This window comes from Pseudopipra pipra, chromosome 12 (genome assembly GCF_036250125.1).
Source record: "Pseudopipra pipra isolate bDixPip1 chromosome 12, bDixPip1.hap1, whole genome shotgun sequence".
Classification (NCBI taxonomy): Eukaryota; Metazoa; Chordata; class Aves; order Passeriformes; family Pipridae; genus Pseudopipra; species Pseudopipra pipra.
Genome location: NC_087560.1, coordinates 18,662,121 through 18,683,000, shown reverse-complemented (window position 1 = coordinate 18,683,000; position 20,880 = coordinate 18,662,121). Strand labels below are relative to the sequence as shown.

Sequence of the window (20,880 nt, the reverse complement as noted above, 5' to 3'; positions counted from 1 at the left end):
AGCCTGCCAGGGCGGATGGTAATTACTGCTCCTCTGGGGGATAATCCGGGTCATCCCATCCTCCTCCAAAAAACCTTTGTTTAAAGCAGAGGGAGGGATCTCTCCTGCCCTCCGGGCTCAATTACTTGGTATATTGTGTCTTTAGACCATTTCTTGGTGAAACAATGCGCTGTTTCTCATTCAGCTTCCTACATTGAAGCCTCGCTGATAAAAGCCCTTCTCCGAGCAGAGATCGCACCATCGGACAGCGGTGCTGAGGAAATCATCCTCAAACCTGCTGCAATTCCCACCTTTTAAGACCCTAGCTGGTGCTTCTGGTGCTGCTGAGCCCAGATGTCCAGAGCATCAATCCCAGGGGTTCCCCAAATTCATATTTTCCCATGAGGAGCAGCAGCCCTCAGGGTCTTTCCTCCATCTTTCACCAGGATATTTTGACCAGAGCAACATCCCCTTTCCTCATCTTTAAACTGGGCAAGAGAGAGGAGAGAATTTATCACCCCAAACCAAACCCTGTGGTCAAGCTCCAGGAAACATGTTGGGATTTGGTGCCAAGTCCCATCTGCTCACCACCAAGTGATAAAACCTGATTTTGTGCATGCATTGCCACTACACCACTACACTACAGCTCATCCTCCTCACAGCGGCTTTGCTTCCCTGCCCAAGCTGGAATTTATTTGTGGGGAGAATTATTTGGGAACTTTCACCTGGCACCTCAGTCCCATGATGATCCAGTACCCAGTAAAGCAAGAAAATGATCCATAGGGTCAATGGAGGGGCCATGGGTCCCTTTCAGCTCTGGCACAAACTGATCTGGCCACAGCTCCCACTACCCTAACTGGGTATTTTTCTTGAGTTGGAAGAAATTATGAAATTCCAATGTTTTCGTTGTGACTAACCATGGAAGTGAACAATTTTGCCCTTGTTTTTGGACTGGGTTTAGTTGCTCTTCTTGCCTTTGCCTTCTGCGCCCTCTTTTATCCTCCTCTTTTTCTATTCCCTGTGGGACCTGTCCATCACATTGCTCCGAATATTCTCCTCCCTCCAAGCTCCTAGATTGGATTTTGTGTCTCCAGGCCATATTTCAGTGCTCCTTTTGGATGCTCCTTCCCAAACATGTGCCAGATTCAAGGGCTGGTCTGCTTTGTTGCACTGGGGGAGAGGTGAGATGTGGGGAAAGCCAACATCCCTGAGGGACCCTCGGCGGTGTTACCCGGGGCTTGCAGTAGCAAGAAGCAGGGAACACTTCCCCTGACAACTCTTTCCCATGCATTTCATATCTCCAAGCAGTTTTCAAGGCTTAAAACCACCCCTGGGTGAACTTTATGCAGGGACGTGATTCTTTCCTAGGCATTTTGGAAAGGATCAGTGGCTTGGTGGGGCAGATGCCATCAATGCTGAATTTAATGAGCCAGAGAGATATAATTTCTGCTCCCTGTGTTTACCCTTCTGCAAAAAACCTGCTCTGAGCCAAACTCTGGGGCTGCAAGACTCAAGTATCCCTTGGGATGAGCATCAGTGCTGACATCTCCTCCCATCTGGGTGGCAGCACTCAATCCAGTGCCGGGAGTATCGCAGTGAGTTTCTCTCCAGAAGGGCTCATCTCCCATGCTGCCTTCCCAACCTGCTCCTGGCAGGTTTCATCTCAGCCAGGCCAAGGTGCTCACATTGGGAGCTTCCAGTCCTTCCTTCAGCAGCACTTGGAACCCACCAAACCCTCTGGTGTGCTCCCGGCAAACACACATTCACCCTCAGGCGAAAGCTGATATGGCCACGTATTCCAGGGGGAATCCCAGCAGCGCTGGAATTAGCTCGGCAGAGACCGGCTTTTCCGAGCATGCCCTTGGCACGACGCATAAGGTCGTGAGATGTTTTACATCTCTGGTCGCCCCCATGACCGCAGGCACTCTGGGAAGGGGAGGCATTTCCATGCTGTCTCCTGCCAGTGCAGATGGATGCTGGCAAACTCTTTCGGAGCTGAAACCTGGGGGTGGATCGGCACCAATTATCCCAGCCCAGGCTCAGCTCCACGTTGCTCAGTGCAACAATTGCCCCAAAATAAATTCCCAAATGGTTCAATGAGGAGTGCCCACCACCCACTCAGCTCCATCACCTCCACTTTCTGCCCATTCCAGGTAGAGGTTCATCTACACACTAAAAAACCCCTTTTAACCTGAAGCTCTATTTTCATTGCCGTCGCTGTTGCCTCTGGTTCAGCTTACACAGCCTACACCTCTTCCATGTGCTCCCATTTGATCCCTGCAGAGCAGGAGAAAGACAAACTGGAAGATCCAAGCCCTCCCCTGCACACTCATGGATCACACAGGATTTTGCTGTTTTTTAGGAAACACTGGTTGATGTTTTGCTGCTGTAAATCACTGTGAATCTGCCCACCTCGACCTGGTTTATAGCAAGAAAACCAAGGGGGAAAAGGCACAGATGAGACAAGGAATCGCCATCCCATGGGTGGGAGGCTGTGCTCCATGGCAGCATGGGTGCCCAGCCTGGAATGCATCCCAATCCAAAGCCAATGCCCGTAAATAAGAGTAATAAATCAAGGATTTCTTCAGGAGCAACTAATTACCCAAATCAACATGGGCTTCGACACAGGATGGTCTTTGTCCACCAAACCCTGTCCAGAGCTAAAGCAAACAGCCAGCAGGCTGTGAGTTGGAGCTCTGCTCCTGCCCTTCCTTCATGGTGTAAATGTCCCCATTGAGGTGCTGCCCTGGCTTGGACCTGACCACATTCCCATCACACCCGTTCCCATCCCGCGACCGCTTTTCCATCATTGATCTGAGGTTGTGCAACAGCTCAGGCCCTGCCACAAGCTCACATTTGACAGCAAAATGTTCCCAGCAAATACTGGCATCATTTCAGCACATGGCACCACGATGCTGCCCTGCAAGTGTCCCCGAGCAGTCAGTGCTCCAGGGAAAGGTTGGGATGTGCATAACTCATTGAGGGGTTGAAAATAATGGCCTTCTCAATCTTGCAGAGAGTTTTTAAATGAGCCAGGATTCTTACCTTAATTTCCCCAGCTCAGCAATGTAATTAAAAAGGGATTTACTATTGAGACACTTCCAGTGCTTTCACAGTATCACCCGTCTCTGCTCTTCCAAGCTGTGACGGGGAAAGAAAGACTGCAAATATGGACATGGCATCCAGGAGGGAAATCCAAGTGGGACTCTGCAGTCCAGAATATCCCAGTGACCAGCAAAGCTCTCCCTTAGTGAATGTGGGTCTGGAAGTAGGGCTGTATGTATGAGGTGGCGATGCAGGTGACAGTCCCTGGGCACTTGGATAGCAGACATGCCCTGCAAAAGCACTAGAAAAAGCCCTTTTCCTTGACAGATGGAATCATGGAGGAGAGGACACCCCCTTTTATACATCAGGGGGTCAGTTGTGTTTTGCTTGTGCCAGCAGACATCTGGGGGCTCACCCTGTGGCCAGACCTCACAACCAGCACAGCCACATCCACTTGCTCTCCCCTCACTCCTGGCTCTTTCATCACTCCAGAAAAAGCCTTCCTGACCTCCACAGCTAAAATCAGTCTTTCCCTTGCTCCTGGCTCTCCTGGTGTCGCCACTCTGCACTGCCTTTTGTATCTGTTCCGTAAATGAGTACGTGAGATGAGCACTGCTGAGCCATGGTTGAAGCTTTAGCTCCTAAGCAAGGCCTTCCAGAGGGGGTAAAGGTCCTCTCACTCCTTTTCTCCCAGTCACAGCCTGTAAATCCTCATCCTGTAAATCCTCATCCGCACAGTGAAAACAAACTCCAGTAGTTCATTTTTTTGGCTCTTTTCCAAAGCTTTTAGGCAACTGGAGTGTGATTTTGTGCTGATGAAGCAGTGGAGGAGGGCTTAAGTGAAACAATATTGTGGTGGCTGCACGGTTTGCTCCTGGTTCGGAGCCCCAGGGATTCGCCACATCTCCAAGTTCTCCTACAAACCATGGAAATCGCCAGTCCGGCTCCTGGGACAGCAAAACAGGATTTCAAAAACAACATTAGCCACCCCTGGAGCATGGCTGGAGAAGTGCCGGGAGCCAAGTGCTTAATGAAATCCCAGCTCCCAGCTCTCCCTCCTAAACCGCGCAAACTTCCCCAAAGTGTTTGGGATGGAACAAAGTCATCAATCAGTTATTTTAACTCCCAGCTCCGTAAACAGAAGCAAGCCCAGAAACATGCAGCAGGGGAAAATAACCGTCAGCTCCCTTCGGTGGAGCAGAGAGGGCACAGGGAGGGAGGATGAGGGCAGCTGGCCGGGAACTGAGCACAGCCTTGGGTCCCAAAGCACATTTCGTGGGCCCTACAGAGCATTTTACAGACCCCACAGCCTGTAAATTCAATGTGCAGCCCTGAGAGCAGCCCCACCACCCCTACCACCCTCCTGGCACAGTTGGCTTTTGATGATGGTCGCTCAGGCGATGCTCTATTGGAAAGGGTGAGAGGCACGAAGAGCCAGGATGGGCATCACTAGCCAGTTTTCCCCTAGATTATTAGATGAACACAATAAAAGTTATGGATACAGCCATGAAGGAGCGTGGGGAGGGAGATGCTGCTGCACCATTTGCTGTCATGCTCCTCTGACACTGCCCCAGCCTCAGCACTGGTCAGGGGGGTAGCATTAAGCGTAGCAGTGTTCACATAAATACATTATAGATTTGTAATTACACATTAGTGATGAAATCATGGAAAAACCCAGGAGATCTGAGGAGGCTCCTCAGGGTCAATCCAGGAGGGGAATGAGTCCAAGAGGCTGTGGCTTTGCTGCTTTCTGATGGGAAGCACCAGCCTTAGGCAGCTGAACTCACTGATGATGGGCAGAAAGATAGGAGTAGTTTGGTCTGGGATACATCCTTCCCGCCAGCCATGGGTGCTACAGCCCTGCAGAGTGACCACTGTGGGCATGGGGCAGCACCTGCCTGTCCCCTCCACCCCATGGATCAGGGAATTATTCACCTCCAGGCATGGAGAGCAGCCGAGCACCTCCTGGAGCCACAGTGCTGCCAGTGGTGCTCAGCACTGGGAACACATGGGGATCTTCTCATGCTGCTCCATCCAATGTCAACCACATGTTGGAACTGCAGAGAGGGATGGCCAAGCCAAGAGGGATTGTGCAAACAGACTTTTCTAGAGACTTGGGTTTTGCATGAATTCACGTGTCCCAGATCTGCTCCTGAAGACACACATGCGTCTCCAGAGCTTGTCTTGAAGGAGACGCACTGGAGAGGAGACACCCATGCTGAGGGAGCTGCAAAATGGCCTGCGGAAATGCCTGCACCTGTTTCCATAACATAACGAATAATATTTCATTCCTTTTGCAGAACAGAACATTTCCCCACCCAGCAGTGATGGAAATTAATGGAAATTAATGGAAATTCATGCCAGGATATGGGCAAGCAGCTGGTGGGACCAGAGATGCCTTCCCAAGGCACTGATGTTGTGTTAGGGGTGGGTCAGCCATGGTGGGAGGTAGGTGCATCCAGGAAAGATGAATTCCTTGCTCTCCACCTCAGCACTTTTCCCACATCTTGTCCTCATCACAGCGGGGAAACACAGCAGAGCTTCATGTTTATCTCAGAGGTCTGAAGCTCCCAGTTCACTGTGTGCTCCTTGCCCACCGCATAAACATTCTGCCATTTTTTGGCACATCTCAGGTGTTTTTTCCTTTTCCCTCATAAACATAAACAGGAGCGGGTGTAGGTCACCACTGATTATTTTACGTGACATCTTGATCCATGTTCCTCCTGCACCACTCCCTCTGGCAGCGGGGCCGGCAAGGATTACTAGGAGGCAGCTTAGGACACCACTGGCACATCCCACATGCCACTGGCTGCCCCAACACCCAACCCCATTCTTGGGGGATGGCTCCTGACACATAAAGCTTTCACACCACACTCCTGCAGCAACTGGCAGCACAGTCCCACAGTGCCAGGGCTGCGTGCATGGGTGGCAGTCACTTGCACCAGGCCACATGCCTTGTCAACACTCAGAAGCCCCAAATCCACAGACCAGCTGCCACAAGTTACATGGGAAAAAACATAGCTGCAGAAAGAGGAAAGACCTGAGGGGTTGAAGCCAGCCTGGGGCAAGCAGGCAGCTCTGGTTAGGGGTCATTGCTGGATCTCCCCATGGCTTGAGGGAGATGCAGTAACATGTATTTGCAAGGATGGTCCTGCCTCTGCAGCTCTGTGCTACTGCTGGTGTCCAAACCAATCCCTCTGGCTTTGTCCCACATCCTTACATCCCCACAACAACCTCATTTGACCCCTGCTAGAGCCAGTGCAGGGGCAGAGGTGAGCAGGCAGCGCAGGGAATGGTGCCCAGCTGAGCAGTACCCCAATGCCTATGAAAGGGGGGAACAACAAGGGCAACGCTGGGTGGGCACCACGTTTGTCCCAGACCATGTAAAGCCAAAAAAGCATCCCCAAAACTCATTGCCTGTTTGCTGTATCTCCACCCTGAACTGTCGGCAGCATCTATTTTAGATCCAGACCCCAGGTGAACCCCTGACAGTGACGGTGCTGTGCCAGGATGCGGTGTCCACACTGGGACGTGATACCCACTCCGTGCCCTGCCCCGCCACGCCGTGGCACCGCTGCCAGCCCCGGCGGCTGCTGCTTCGCCGCAAGTTTTTGTTTACCATCACCTTATTAAGGGATTATTCAGGCTGCGGTTTCCTCGCGCGTCCGATCTGTTTGTGCTCGCGGTCCGTGGCTCGCTGCCATCCCCTAAGCTACACGCCGGGCTATATAAGCGACCCCGCCGCCTGGGCGGCAGGGAGGTTCGCACACAGCCCGGCTCGGCACGGCGCAGGAGAGTTTCGGTAAGCTGCAACTTTCTCTTCTTCCCAACCGCCTGCAAATCCCTGAACCCGCAGCTGACAAGCCTTCGCCTCGCCCCCGGATCTCGGCTCGACTGGCGGCTCTGTGGCGAGAGGACGGGACTCTCCTTAATTGGGGTTTTTATGGTTTTTTAGGTAAGAGAAAAAACGCACCCCAACCCTGCTAAATTTTTCCCCTCCGTGGCAGACAGCGGTTATATAATTCTGCTATGTTATTAAAGCGGCGTAATTAACAGTGGCTGTGATTGAAGGCGAGGTGGAAATTAATTAATGGGTAGATGAAAGCATGGAGGCTGAAAAACATTGATGAGGTCTCCTGCTTTCCGCTTCTCCCTTCCCCATCCCAGCTAATGCGTTACGGCGACAGCGGGAGCGGGGATTCGGACTGGGACAGTGCTTTACTCACACAGGGCTTCTGATCTCCCGCAGCTCTGTCCCGCACCGGCTCCCTCAGCTCCCTGCCGTGGGGAGACTCAGGCAATTCCAAACCTTCCCTGCCGCCAAGATCCAGCCGCTTGAACCCCCCCCCCCTTCCCAGCATCGCGTGTCCCGGGGACAGAGGGACGTATCCCATACCAAACCCAGCACTGAACAAGTCACAGTCAGCTCCAAAAATAGGCGCCGAGTGGGAAACAGGGTTAAATTTTCCTGGTTATTGTCTGGCTGCGAGTTCACGGCCCCACCATAAGCCCACAAAACACCTCTCATGTGTTGCTTGTTATTTTTGCTTGATTGGGATTTGCTGAGCCATAATCAAAGTATTTCTTAGTCCCACATTCCCCAGTCTCAGAGGGGATGGTTAGTACCACTTACGAATAACAGAGTGTTCTTACTGCTGGCTGCCCTTTGTCAGGCACATTTTATGGGGAAACCGAGGCACTGAAAGGCCGAGGCAACATTTCCTCTCCCCTGGTTCACTAATTTTGGATGCATAAAATAAAGCACCAGCTGGTCTCACTTGGGATAACACCAGCTCCATGGGTACCATCAGAAATTAAATACTCAAATTCTCGATGCCACAGGGCAAAGGGAGTCACTGAAAACAAGGTCTAAAGTGGCTGAGCTGGGAAAGAGTGACACAAAGCCTCAGTCCCACATCTCTGCCTGCAGGAAAAGGAAAATATTGAGCTACTTGCTCACACTTGCAGCAAAGACTTGGCTTGTGCACGGGGTTTTCCACTTTCAGAGGTGCTTAGGAGCCGTCCCCTTCCCCACGTTCTGGGACGTACTGGGATAAGATGCTATCCTCGCACTACACTCAGTTTGCAGGCAGAGGGATGGAGACATGGAGATGTCCCTGCTCCTGCAGGGAGCAGAGTGGGGCGTCAGGGGGCCTGTGGTGCCGTGTGGGCTGTGAGAGATCCCTGTAGAAGTATTTAAGCTGTTCCAAGGCACGTTAAGGAGATGTCATTACAAAGCAGTGCTCTGCAGAATAGATTTGGGCTCAAGATGTGACAGTGAGAAGCAGAGGGGATGCAAGCACAGATGTGGAGCCCCCGCTGCTCCTCCCTGGGGGGAAAAATGAGGAGCTGCTGGGGTTGGGTGGGTGGGCATGGTTTATAAAGCTGCCTCATGTTATGCTTTGAACTGGTTCAGCTTGGGAGAAGCTTCCCAAAAGCAGCAGGACCTGGCTGAGCCTCAACCTGGCTGGACTTGTCTCTGCAGGACTGGGGAAGGCGTGGGACGGCTGCGGAAACTCCAAGAAGCCCCTGGTCATCTCTGGAGACCACAATGGTCACTGTGAAAGGCTGGATCCTCCTCCTTCTTCTCCTGGGAGCCACATCCATTCTAGGTGAAGGTTATACGTTCCTGTTGCAGTCCCCACACTGTCCCTGCCAGTGCAGGCGCGTCTGTGGCACCGCTGAGCCAGCAGACACAGCCTGACATCCATGCGGGGTCCTGGTCTGGGTCAGAGCGGCATTTGCCCGGCCAAAAAACTTCCAGACGAGGACTGGCTCCCATCCAGCCCCCAGAGCATGTCTGTGAGTCAGCCAGGCTCAGCCAGCCTCTGGTTGACCAGGGATGAGCTCACCAGCCCACTGGCAATGCCGGGATCATCCCTGCCTGCCATCCCCAAGACCCCACATTGTCCAGTCCTCACCCATGGGAGCTGGGCACAGGGGAGAGTTGGTGCTGGGGCTTTGCTCCCCAGTTTAAATAGGACTGGTCCCAGCAAGCACCACAGGAACCAGCCACAACCACCAGCTCCTTTCAGGCATGCAGGTGGCCAGCAAGCGCAGAAACCAGTCCATGTCCCATCACAACATCCAACCTCATCCACCTCAGGTTTGTTTCTCTCCGTGCAGGGAGAGGCAGGATATATTTTATCACTACAGCTATAGAAAGATGAATTGATCTGAGCTGTTCCAACACAGGAAGTACAAAAAATTTTCCATCGGTGATAAGGGAAATAGAAAGTTTTTATCATGCCTGAGCTGCAGTGATGCTTCACTCGGCATGTCCTGCACTGCATCCTACAGGACCTCTAACCAGCCACAACCCAAAGGGAAAGTAGTAATACTGACCATAAGGATGCCCGGTCCTTTGAATCTAATTAATAAGTTTTATCCTTTGTATTCATCTGATTTACTCTTTCATTTATCAACCCTTAGGACAAAGGATTCTGAAACCAGCCCTCAGCAGGATCCAGATAGGACAGAAAACCTTCAGCCCGCTGGTAATGCTCAGCTTGGAGAGTAAGTTAATTCCCACCTTGGGTGGATTTCCCTTGCTGGGACAATTTTCCAAACAATTTACAACCAGCCAATCATATTTGAGTAGATGAGGACATTTAGGGTTAGAATCATTCTATGATTCTGTGATTTAAGCAATGGAATAAATGTTAATAATCCATGACCTCCTGTAGGGTTTTGGCTATCGCTGACACGCTGTTGGCTCCTCTCCTGGAAAAGGGAAGGTCAACATGTGACCATAGCCCCGACTCCTGTGGGAGGCATGCGGGGCTGGGAGGGTAAGAAGAGCCCAGGGATGGGCCAGCACATGCTCTGACCTGCCCTTCCCCTGCCCAGCCTGTCCCCATGCTCAGGGCAGTTTGTGACACCATTCCTTTAGAAGGAAAGCCTGTGAGGCATTAAAGACCTGCAGAGCCCACTCTGCTCATTAATTCCTAGGAGATTCCTCAACCACTCAATCTTTACTGCCCAGCACTTGCAATTTAAATTCCAGCAGGCACTGAAAGGGCTGGACATGCTGATGCCATATCCAAAGGATTCATGTCCTAGCCTTTTGTCTGGCTCCCAGCAGCAATCTTAGCCATTGGGAAGAATCAAAGCACCAAAACCCTGGACTCCCAGAGGTCCCCTTCACTTGCTAAGAGTTATTTTTAGGAAAACTACCAGGAGAATTGTTTTCCCCTCAAAGTGGATGACACAGGGCAGTGGTGCTGAGGCTGGCTCCATGGCTGGAAAACCCTGCTCAAATCACCCCCAGTGTCCTCTGCCCGCAGGTACGAGGAGCAGCTCTCGCCGGGGAGACCCGACCTTCACCTACGTCAGACGCAGTAGGTTCCTGCCGGTGGTGCCATGGGGTATCCCTGTCCCTACCTCCCCACACCCCTGCCAGAGCTCTACACCTCAGCTTCTCCTTCTTCTTCCACTTTCTGCTTTCTCTGCTGTTGAGGCACTACGCAGAGCCATATAATGCTTTTCCTCCACTGCACTCCCTTCTTCATATCCTATTATCAACAGCCCTGCAGATTAAAGCAGCTGATCCCAAATGAGCTTAGGATCTTGCTGAGACCCAACTTTAATCTGCTGCACATTAAATTTTTGCTAGGGGAGAGCACAAATGGCCATTTATCCATGGGATGGGACCATGTTTCCAAGCCCACCTCCTCCTGCATCCCTCAAATTACTAAATAAGGTCGTGGATGTGCTACTCGGGGTGCTGAAATGGAGGTGCTGATGTGCCAGCACATTAAAAACTTGCCCATCTAAGCCAAGCATTCACTCTAAACCAGACATGCTGCTCCCATGGCTGCTCTCATTTAAAGGGTCTTTTACACCCACATGCTTTGTTTTTGGCCATCACTATAGGAACAGTCCAGCCCTGTGCCTGTCTGCCTTTCTAGGAAATAACCCAACCTGCTTTATTACAAATTAGGTGGAAGAGTAGGTACAGGAGATGACACAGCACACATCTCCAAGAAACCCCATTTTTTAGAAACTTTAGTCACAAGCTCATCCTTGCAAACATTATTAGAACATTGTCATTTAAAAACAAGCCCAAACCACAGACTTGGAGTGGATCTCATCCATTCAAAGTAGCTTAAATTAATAACATCTAGTAGCCCCGTTAAAGAAATCCCTTTAAAAATCTAACCCCATATTAAAGTCTCAAATGTCTTTTGCAAACTCTCTCTATGTTTTACCAGTCAGCTGGTCCCTGACGTGCTCAGGCTGCTCAGTAGCATTTCAGGCTTCTGGTTTGCACACAGTAAAAGTGGTGCTCACAACAGGACACACGCTGCCCCTATAGAAAACATATGTTGAAGTTTGGTTAAAGCCATTCAACATGGTCATACCAAAAATTTTACCCTTTTTTTTTTTTTCCCCTATTTAACCACATTTGAGACACAGGCGAGTGTTGCCCTTCAGACAGCATTGAAATGACAATGTGTGTTTGATTTCCTTTAAGCCAAAGTTATTCAACACTAAGCATGAGCTGCCTGCACTTTGCTCCCTTCGAGTTTATCTTAATCATCCTGAATTCGGTAGCCTGCGGGGAATTAAGTCAGAAGCCTTCAGACGCCTTCTTGTGCTTTATTTCTCAGCTCCCTGAAATGCTTTGAGTCTGTTTAATCCATGTGGTGCATAATATCCAAATGTATAGTCTGAGCTACATAGAAGCTGCTAAGAAAACAACTGCCCAGTTTTGGGGCAGCTGTGCGTGTAATGTGCGTCTCAGTAACACACCACTGATGTTATTCAAGGTCCACTGGTGCAAGATTCAAAAAGGTTTTTGTCTCCATGGTCGAAATGGAGCGAGTGCTCAGCAAAGTGTGGCCAAACCGGGGTGCAGAAGCGTACCAGATCCTGCCTAGCTGAGCGCCTCTGGGGCGTGCACTGTAATGAAGCAACTGAGGAAGGGCGGCTCTGCATTGGACATGTTTGCTCAGGTGCTCCTATAACCTCACTTACGGGCAGGGGAGGATGTGCTGGTCTCACCACCACGAAGGCGTTGTGCTCCCTTCGCTGTCATTTTACCATCTTTCTCTCCTTTGCCAGAATTCTGTGATTCCCAAGCAAGTCTGGAGAACAGAGCACAGGGAGTTTATAGCCAAATAGCAAGATGACAGGGGGATCCAGATATGGGGAATCATCAGGGACTCACAAAGATCTTGTCAATATAAAAAAACATCCCATTAATCTCATTATAACAGCAGCTCCCAGGGCAGAGTTAGTTGCAGGCAGATGCCTCCATGCAATCTCCAGGAAGGAGAAGTGTTGGGAATATCAAATTGCCACAGCTCCTGCTGAAGGGGCTTGTAATCAATTATGTTATTCTTATAATCCGTTTTTAACAAATAATTCTGAAAACAGTCGATGTTTTCTGCAGGAAAGTTGTTTCAGGTTTTCTCTGATTTCTTACATTTATTTCCAGCTTTGAAAAAAATTATCAGGTAGTTGCTGTACAGGGATGGCCTGTGATTATAAAAGGAATGACCTGAGCTTTAGAAAGATTATTATTCAGGACTAATCACTATAGGTAATGAATATGTTTCAGGATGACTGGGAGACCAATTGTTAAACCCATTGGGTAATACTCACTTGGCAATTACCCCACATCCTCCCCAAGCCAGGATACCATTGAATAAGGGGAGACATCTTTTGGTATAGGCTACAGTCACAACTTTTGGGCATGAATTGGTAACAGAAACCTAGAAAGTTTAAGGCATTTGGATTTGTAATTTTGCCAGGGTTGAGCTAAGAGCTCACAGTGCTGAGCTGGATTCAAATTTCCCCGGAATTCAGCCCTTTGGGGAAGGTAAATAACAGTTCCTAGCTGTAATTATATCCACGTGGCTGCTTTCTACTAATTGTCAGGTTCAGAATGACATCGTCCCTGTGTTTCTAATGCACAGCTGTGGATAATCAGGAAAAATATGTTTTGGATACAATTTATTCCTTACGCAGTATCTGCCTTATTGCATCTAAATTAAAAGCAGACAAGAGATCACGCTGTGAGCATCGTGGGGCTGTTTTTTGACCTGCCTGCCTCTCCTCCAGGCTGCAACATCACCTGCCCCATGGGCCGTGTCAACGCTGACTGTGACTCCTGCATGTGTGAGGATGCCACTCTGCACGGGAAGGTGTCTCTCGAGGATGGGTCGCCCGCTGACGATGCCCGGGTCTACCTGCAAGCCAAGAAACTCAAGCTGCTGACAATGGCCGATAACAGAGGCATGTTTAGGATCCCAGGGATTTGTCCTGATGGCAAAAACACCCTTAAAATAAAGAAAGCCAAATATGCAACAGCGACTGTCACCGTGCCCGAGAGCACCCGGAGGAACCTGGCGATCCAAGTGCAGCTGCATCGATCAGGTAGCCCCAAAGAGGGGGGATGCAGGAGGCTTTATGCAGTAATCAGAAATTAATTGTGATTTTAGGAGGGGAAGAGTAACGAGATGACCTTTTCCTTGCCCTGCAGGAAAACCCTACATTTTCAGGAGCCCTGAGGACAAAGCCAGGAGAGTGGGACAGAGTGTGTCATTCTGCTGCGATGCCCGCGGGAGCCCAGCCCCTGACCGCTACCTCTGGTAAGGAACTCGAGTTCGATCTGCCAAAAGTCTTAGCTGTCCCATGGATTCCAGTTTTGCCTCCTTACTTCTCTCCATAAGGGTGGGGTTTTAGGTATAAACCAGCTGAATACACTGAGAACTGATTGCTGCAAGTGATGGCTTCCTCAAGACATGCAGACCTGGCACAGCAATGTCATCTGCTGAGGGATTCACTGGAAAAACACACCAAAATCAAAAGAGTTTGAAAACCTCAGCAGAAAGACTGGCAGCTCTGCCTGCCTACCAGCTGCCCAGCAGCCACATCTCAGTACTGCTAGGGCAAGGAGAATAATTTTTAGGTGATGCCACATAACCAACCTAAAAACAGGGAAACTGAGGCAGAAGGTCTGGCAAAATCCACGTGGCACGATGCAGGATTAGGCCATCGCTCTGCTCTAGCCAGGCAGTCAGACTCTGTCCCCTTAACTGTTCCTGGCAGGTACCACAATGGCTCACTGCTGGATCCCTCCTTGTACAAATATAAAAACAACCTGATTCTGAAGAACCTGAACAGAGAACAGTCAGGAGAGTATTTCTGCAAGGCCAGCAGCGCCGGGGGGTCGGCCAAGTCCCAAGTTGCCAAGCTGGATGTCATAGGTAAGAGAAAATGTGCCTGATGCTCTCCAAGCGGCTGGGGAGGCATTGGTGTTGCAGGAACCAGAAACTGTGATACATGTGGGAAAGAAAAGTTACAGGAAAAATACTTGAGTTTGTTTCATGCATCAGTTTGCAGACAAGCTTGTGTGAGCTGGTCATGAACCAGATGCCCTCTACAAACCGGAGCTCTGGACTGCAGATGACCTGCCAAGCTCAATCTGCTGTTTTCAGTTGGTTTCCCACTGTACTTGCTGCCTGACATGGGAATATTTCTGTTTGTTTAGGGGGTCTTTTAAAACTTTAGGACACATTTTATTCTGGTCATAGTCAAAAAGCCAGGCAGCAGCAGCTGGGATGCCCCCTGCAAACAGCTCTTAATCAGGGACCTAAAGCTAAAGCTGAGCTACCTGCTTCACTGAAACCAGGCCAGATGAATTCAGCTAACCAGAATCCTGCAAAAACCTCACTCTTATTAGGAGAAATGTTTAGCTGAAAGGGTTTCAGACCATATAACAATGTCTGTACAACTATATCATGCTGCTCATTAAGAAATCCTATTCAACAGGAAGAGAAGAGGCACCCTGTGACCCCCAGCCCCAAAGCCACCTCATCCGACTTCCTCACGACTGCTTCCAAAAAGCAACAGACTCCTTCTACTATGATGTGGGCAAGTGCCCAGCAAAGACCTGTGTGGGGAAGCTGGATAAGGGACTCCGGTGTAAGGACAATGTCTCCTACTGCTGTGGGGTATCCAAAATGGAAACCAGGGACATATCCTGCAATGGGTACACGCTCCCCACTAAAGTCATCGTGGAATGTGGCTGCAAAAAATGCACTGAGACCAAAATAATGGTTCGAGGCAGAGCCACAGCAGCGGATAATGGAGAGCCACTGAGGTTTGGCCACATCTACATGGGGAACAAGAGAGTGAGTATGACTGGCTACAAGGGAACCTTCTCCATCCATGTCCCAGCAGACATGGAGAGACTGGTTTTAACTTTCGTGGATCGGCTGCAGAAGTTTGTGAACACAACAAAAGTTCTGCCCTTCAAGGAAAACGGAGGTGCTGTGTTTCATGACATCAAGCTACTAAGAAAGAAACCCCCCGTTACGCTGGAATCCGCTGAAACCAATGTGATCTCTTTGGGAGAAATGGAAGAAGATGACCCAATTGCTGAATTAGAAATTCCTCCCAACGCATTTTATAGGAAAAATGGAGAGGCCTACAGAGGCAAAGTGAAAGCCAGCGTGACGTTTCTGGACCCAAGAAACATCTCCACAGCCCCTGTGACACAAAGTGACCTGAACTTTGTAGATGAGGAAGGAGATGTATTTCCGCTCCGCACGTATGGCATGTTTTCCGTGGACTTCACTGATGAACGGGGCACTGAGTCCCTTAATGCAGAAGATGTGAAGGTTCATTTGGATGCTGCTCAGGTCAAGATGTCAGAGCACCTGCAAGAGATGAAGCTTTGGTCCCTGAACCCAGAGACAGGGTTGTGGGAGGAAGAAGGGGACTTCAACATTGAGAAAAGCAGACGGCGCAAAAGGGAGGAGAGAACTTTTTTGGTTGGGAACATGGAGATCAAAGAAAGGCGGCTTTTTAACCTGGATGTTCCGGAGAGCAGACGGTGCTACGTCAAAGTCCGAGCCTACAGAAGTGAGAGATTCCTGCAAAGTGAGCAGATCCAAGGGGTTGTGATTTCTATTATAAATATGGAGCCAGAACCAGGGTTCTCCTCCAACCCCAGAGCATGGGGCCGTTTTGACAGTGTAGTCACTGGTCCCAATGGTGCTTGTGTGCCCGCCTTCTGCGACGAGCAAAACCCCGAGGCCTATGGAGCTTATATCTTGGCAAGCATGGGGGGCGAAGAGCTTGAAGCTGTGCCCTCTGCTCCCAAACTCAACCCTGCTGCTATTGGGGTCCCACAGCCATACCTCAACAAGCTCAACTACAGGAGGACAGACCACGAGGACTCCAACACTAAGAAAACAGCATTCAGCATTAACATGGCCAAGCCAAGCCCCAATTCCCCAGAAGAGAACAATGGCCCTATTTATGCCTATGAGAACCTTAGTGAATGTGAGGAAGCTCCTCACAGCGCTGCGCACTTCAGGTTTTACAGGATAGAGGGAGACCGGTACGACTTCAACACTGTTCCCTTCAGTGAAGATGACCTCATGAGCTGGACCGATGACTACCTGGCGTGGTGGCCCAAGCCCATGGAATTCAGGGCCTGCTACATTAAAGTGAAAATAAACGGACCCCAAGAGGTGAACGTAAGATCTCGTAACATGGGTGGGACGCACCCGCGCACCATTGGCAGGCTCTATGGGATCAGGGACGTCCGCAGCACCCGCGACCCCCAGCAGCGGGACGTGTCGGCAGCCTGCGTGGAGTTCAAGTGCAGTGGAATGCTCTTTGACCAAGACCGCGTGGACCGCACGCTCGTCAAGGTGGTGCCACAGGGCAGCTGCCGCCGAGTGAGCGTCAACAGCATGCTCCACGAGTACCTGGTGAACCACCTGCCCATGGCCACCAACAACGACACCAGTGAGTACACCATGCTGGCGCCTCTTGACCCACTGGGACACAACTACGGCATCTACACTGTCACTGACCAAGACCCGAGGATCGCCAAGGAAATCGCCCTGGGCAGGTGTTTCGACGGCTCATCTGATGGCACCTCCAGAACCATGAAGAGCGATGTGGGCGTTGGGTTGACTTTCACCTGTTCGGAGAGGAGCGCAACGGAGCAAAGCATCTTCCAGTCTCAGAGGAACTCGGGCCAGCAGTCCATGCTGGTTCAGCCGGGGCAGAGCCCCGCGTACCAGAGGCCACCGGCAAGCCGCCGAAACAACCAAGTCAGGATCCCCATGAGAGGTCAACGTCCCGTCTCCTAGAGCTGTAGAGAAGCATTGGTAAAGTCACTCATGCTCAATTAAATACAATTTGAAAGTAACATCAACCTGCTAATAACCTAATCAAAAGCTGGTAGGTGTCATTATTTGTGAGACATAATTAAGGTGCCACTTTTTTTTTCCCCACCAGAAAGACATCAGGCAAAAATTGGGGGCCAGCAGCAGTAGTGAGTTCATGTCTTATTAAATGCATCCATAAAAATCTTCTTTCTGCCTGACATTAAACAGCTTCACATGATAGCCTAAAGGGAAGACTAAACACATGATTCAATTAAGTCATGTACATAAAACATTCTTCTGTTCTGCAGCTGCAGACTTTGCCAGCCCAAGTACCTGTACAGTAGTTGGTAACATGAAAAGGAATAAACTGATTTCCTCATACTGAATTCAACTGCAAGGTTTCGTACTTGAAATGTAAGTATTTTATTTATTTCTAGCTTGTTTTAGAATGACTGTATTCAAGCTAAACTACTGGCAGCTGCATTTCTAAGAACTCATATGCTCAATAGCACAGAGAAGCCATATGGATTTGTAGGCTCCACGTGGATAAAGCTAGAGTTTTCTCTTGCTTCTTGCATTATTTGACAAGAAAATCCATGCTCTACGGTAGGGTAGGTTAATAAAAAAAGTAATTTTGTAACTCTGACAACGCTGTGTCACTTCTGTGTTTGAAATGCCCAAGTAAATAAACCACATGTAGAGCAGAGCAAGGAATAACCTGCAGGATTTCACCTTTCTGTTCAGAAACAGGTCACAGCTTTATCAGTGTGAGACTGATCCCGGGTATGGGTGAGGGGTTTGGTGGGGAGCTGGTGCTCCCCCAGGTCCAGGGTTTGGCCATGGCATGCTGCAGTCAGGGAATCTGTGCCCAGCTTGAGATGTGGAGAGTCAGCGACAGTGCTGGGAGAAGCAGAGCAGCAGGTCTGGGCAGAGATGAATTAAAGAATAAAATGGAGGGAAGAACCTGTGCTTTAAGGATTATAGGAAACCAGGCAATATAGAGCAGGGCTGGGTGAAGGGACAGGGAGAAGACAGGCTTCCCTCACACTCAGCAGTGGGACATGCTGGGCAAGAAGCTGCTCTTAGCTGAAGACACAGCTGGCCACAGCAGGGGTCAGGCAGTGACCCCTCAAGTGACCTATTCCATTTCCTTCACTACTTCTAGAGCAACGAGGACCTCACCAGCACAGAAGGCATCCTGTGTTTGTTTACTCCCAAACACTGGCAATAAATTTTTAGGGTGCAGACAAGCCAGCAAGCCTCCAACACCGAAATTCCCACTGAGAGAGATCACGAATAGGTGGGCAGTGCTACTGGGTGCAAACTGGAATTCAAACATTTCCCTCTCCTCCCAGTCCCCTGTGATGGATATGAAGCCAGTTCTAGGTCTGTGCTGTCACACCTACAGCCCATCAAGGGCATGGGGAATCTTTCAATAGCATTTAGCAAGCCTCAGAACAGGTTCACAGTCTGACACAGGGCAGCCTGAAATATGCTTAAAAAGGTAAAAAAAAAACCCTAATAATCCAGGTTTTTAGGCAAATCGACAGTTATCAAAGACAAGCAGAAAAGGAAGAGCTGTGGAATACTCTGGCACATCCTCTTCATACCAGTCAATTTAGACTCTGTGTATTTTCTTTTGTGTCTAGTCTGCTGCAAGGGCTTGGCTCGAGACGGAGCCAAGGCAGCCAGTGGGGAGCATTAGCTTGGACCTTCCCACAGAGCTCTTGGCTTGCACAGAGAAACATCTCTTCCCTCTGCTCCCCTCCTCCTCTGCAGACAGATAGCCAAATCCCAAACTTAGTTTCATCACTTTGAGGGTGAAGTAACACAAATGACTTTTACAGACCAACCCAGGAGATAAATGGATGAAAGCAGGCTCAGGAGACGATCCCTGTGCCACACGTGGGCTCGCCAGTCAAATACAGCAGAGTACAGGGCTCTTCCTCCTGGGGAGAGATGTCTGTTTAACAGCACTGAAACGGTCACAGCCCTACAGCCCGGAACAGCCAGGAGCTCTCCAAGTTTCCCCAGACTGTCCCCCTCTGCAGCTTAGCACTAACTTGGAGGAACAAACTAATCTGTGCACTCACTGAGTCTCTGAGCTCTCCGAGGCTGCTGGCAGAGTGTGTTGGACACAGAGCAAGACAGAGGTTTCAAACACGGGTGCTCAAGCACTACCACCAGAAAACAACCTTGGTCCCACAAGCACCACTCAGTGCTAACCCTTCACCATCATTCCAAATACATTAAGCAAGTTTATATAGAAGAAAAGCTGCACCAGGTCCTGGTGTCCCCCACTCACACAGGTTTTATGCTACAGTTCAATGTCAGTTCTGACTTCTCCAGCTTGTGTTTATGGTCAGTGTATGGCAATGTCCTTTCTGCAACCTGAAACCTAACCCACACTCCCAAATATCAAAGGAGAGGATCAGCTGGAGGAATGCAGGGAGGCTGGGACTCAGCTCCTCCCTCAGCCTTAGCCTTCAGACCACCAACCTTGAGGAACAGGCTGAAGCAGGAGACCTGGCTCCTAAACAGCAGCAGGTTTGTGGCTGATGGCAAAGCATCTTCCATTAAGGTCACTTAGTTTCCAACCCTCAGATAAATCCAGTGACCTATCCCTCCATCCTGTTTCTAAAAAAAGGAAACCATTGCTTCCCAGAAGCTACCAGGATGTCAGCAGTTGGGATAAACAAAAGGCGAGATGTTCTTGTCTAGCCTCAACTTTCAAAATTATTTGGGGGTTTTGCATGTAACTTTATAAAAAGACTCAAGTATTCCTCTGATTAGTCACTTACATTTTTTGTAATTTATTCAGAGAACAGGAATAAAAAGGTTTCCTAGGAAGCAGGGGAAGTGGGAAGCTCACGGAACACGAAACAGATGCATCTAACTGCGAGTCACCAGCATCCTGGGAAATATCACTCCCTCTAACACTTGTTTGAATTCCATAATGAAATCATCCCTATCCAACAACAGAGCCCTTCTGGTGCCCAAACATTCTGCAGTTCTGCCAGTAATTTGGCCTCAGTGATGTTAAACTGAGCTATGGTGGAGGCTGGGTCTGCTACTTTCCCTCTGTCCCCTGAGAGGAGAACAGCTGTTTTATTTTGCTAGGATCCCCTTCCAATGGCCAGAGTGGCTGTACTCAACTTCAGGAGCAGCACTGGGGATTGAATCACTGTGACTTGTGTTCCAGAGTCAACCCTGACATGCTATTCCACACTTCATCAGTGAAAGCCCCATTTTTGTTTTGTCTGTTCTGCAAAAATAATCAGATTTTCATTACCTACTGAGTCAAATCCCAACAGAGCCAGGTGAAAGCAAAGTTTCCAAAGAGACATTTTGGCTAACAGCTGCCTGGGGAACACCAATTCCCTTTAAAGCTTCCCCATATGCCAAAAATAGCATGCCAAAGATTTCCTCCATAAAAAAAATAAATTAACCTTACCTTCTTTTGCACAACTGGGGTAAAGTTGTGCATATTCAGAGCTAAGATATAAACTGTTAAGCGACACAGAACTGTCCAGTCTTTTATAACTTCTTGTGTAGAAAGCAAGTGAAGCCTTAAAGCAAACTGCAGAGATCAAAAAATTAAGTTACAAGTACAGGTACCCTGGCTGCAATATGGTTTAGACATTACTTGCTATTAAACAACTCACTGAAGACATTCTGTACCAGATTTTCACCATCTTCTGTCCAGCTGACCTGGGGT

The 20,880-nt window shown here is 49.5% G+C and overlaps 1 protein-coding gene across 4 annotated transcripts; it reads left to right on the top strand.

Annotated features, from left to right (window-relative positions):
- Positions 1 to 6,720: 6,720 nt before the first annotated feature.
- Positions 6,721 to 17,811, top strand: CILP (cartilage intermediate layer protein). Of its 4 annotated transcripts, none has more exons than XM_064669190.1 (9): positions 6,721 to 6,826; positions 8,510 to 8,636; positions 9,457 to 9,540; positions 10,311 to 10,364; positions 11,796 to 11,981; positions 13,093 to 13,407; positions 13,514 to 13,622; positions 14,083 to 14,240; positions 14,806 to 17,811. In XM_064669190.1, exons 2-9 carry the CDS (start codon positions 8,576 to 8,578, stop codon positions 17,142 to 17,144), a joined length of 3,306 nt encoding a protein of 1,101 aa, XP_064525260.1. In that variant the 5' UTR covers positions 6,721 to 6,826; positions 8,510 to 8,575; the 3' UTR covers positions 17,145 to 17,811. The 4 variants fall into 4 exon arrangements, with proteins under 4 accessions (XP_064525260.1, XP_064525258.1, XP_064525257.1 ...); XM_064669188.1 differs by having other exon boundaries at positions 6,736 to 6,979; XM_064669187.1 differs by having other exon boundaries at positions 6,736 to 6,979; positions 10,311 to 10,391.
- Positions 17,812 to 20,880: the final 3,069 nt, after the last annotated feature.

Excerpts from the sequence above, each read along its gene's own strand:
- CILP (XM_064669187.1), top strand. The coding sequence starts at position 8,576 with ATGGTCACTGTGAAAGGCTGGATCCTCCTCCTTCTTCTCCTGGGAGCC. Across the intron at positions 8,637-9,456 it reads GGGAGCCACATCCATTCTAG|GACAAAGGATTCTGAAACCA; the intron begins GTGAAGGTTATA and ends ATCAACCCTTAG. Across the intron at positions 10,392-11,795 it reads CCTGCCGGTGGTGCCATGGG|GTCCACTGGTGCAAGATTCA; the intron begins GTATCCCTGTCC and ends ATGTTATTCAAG.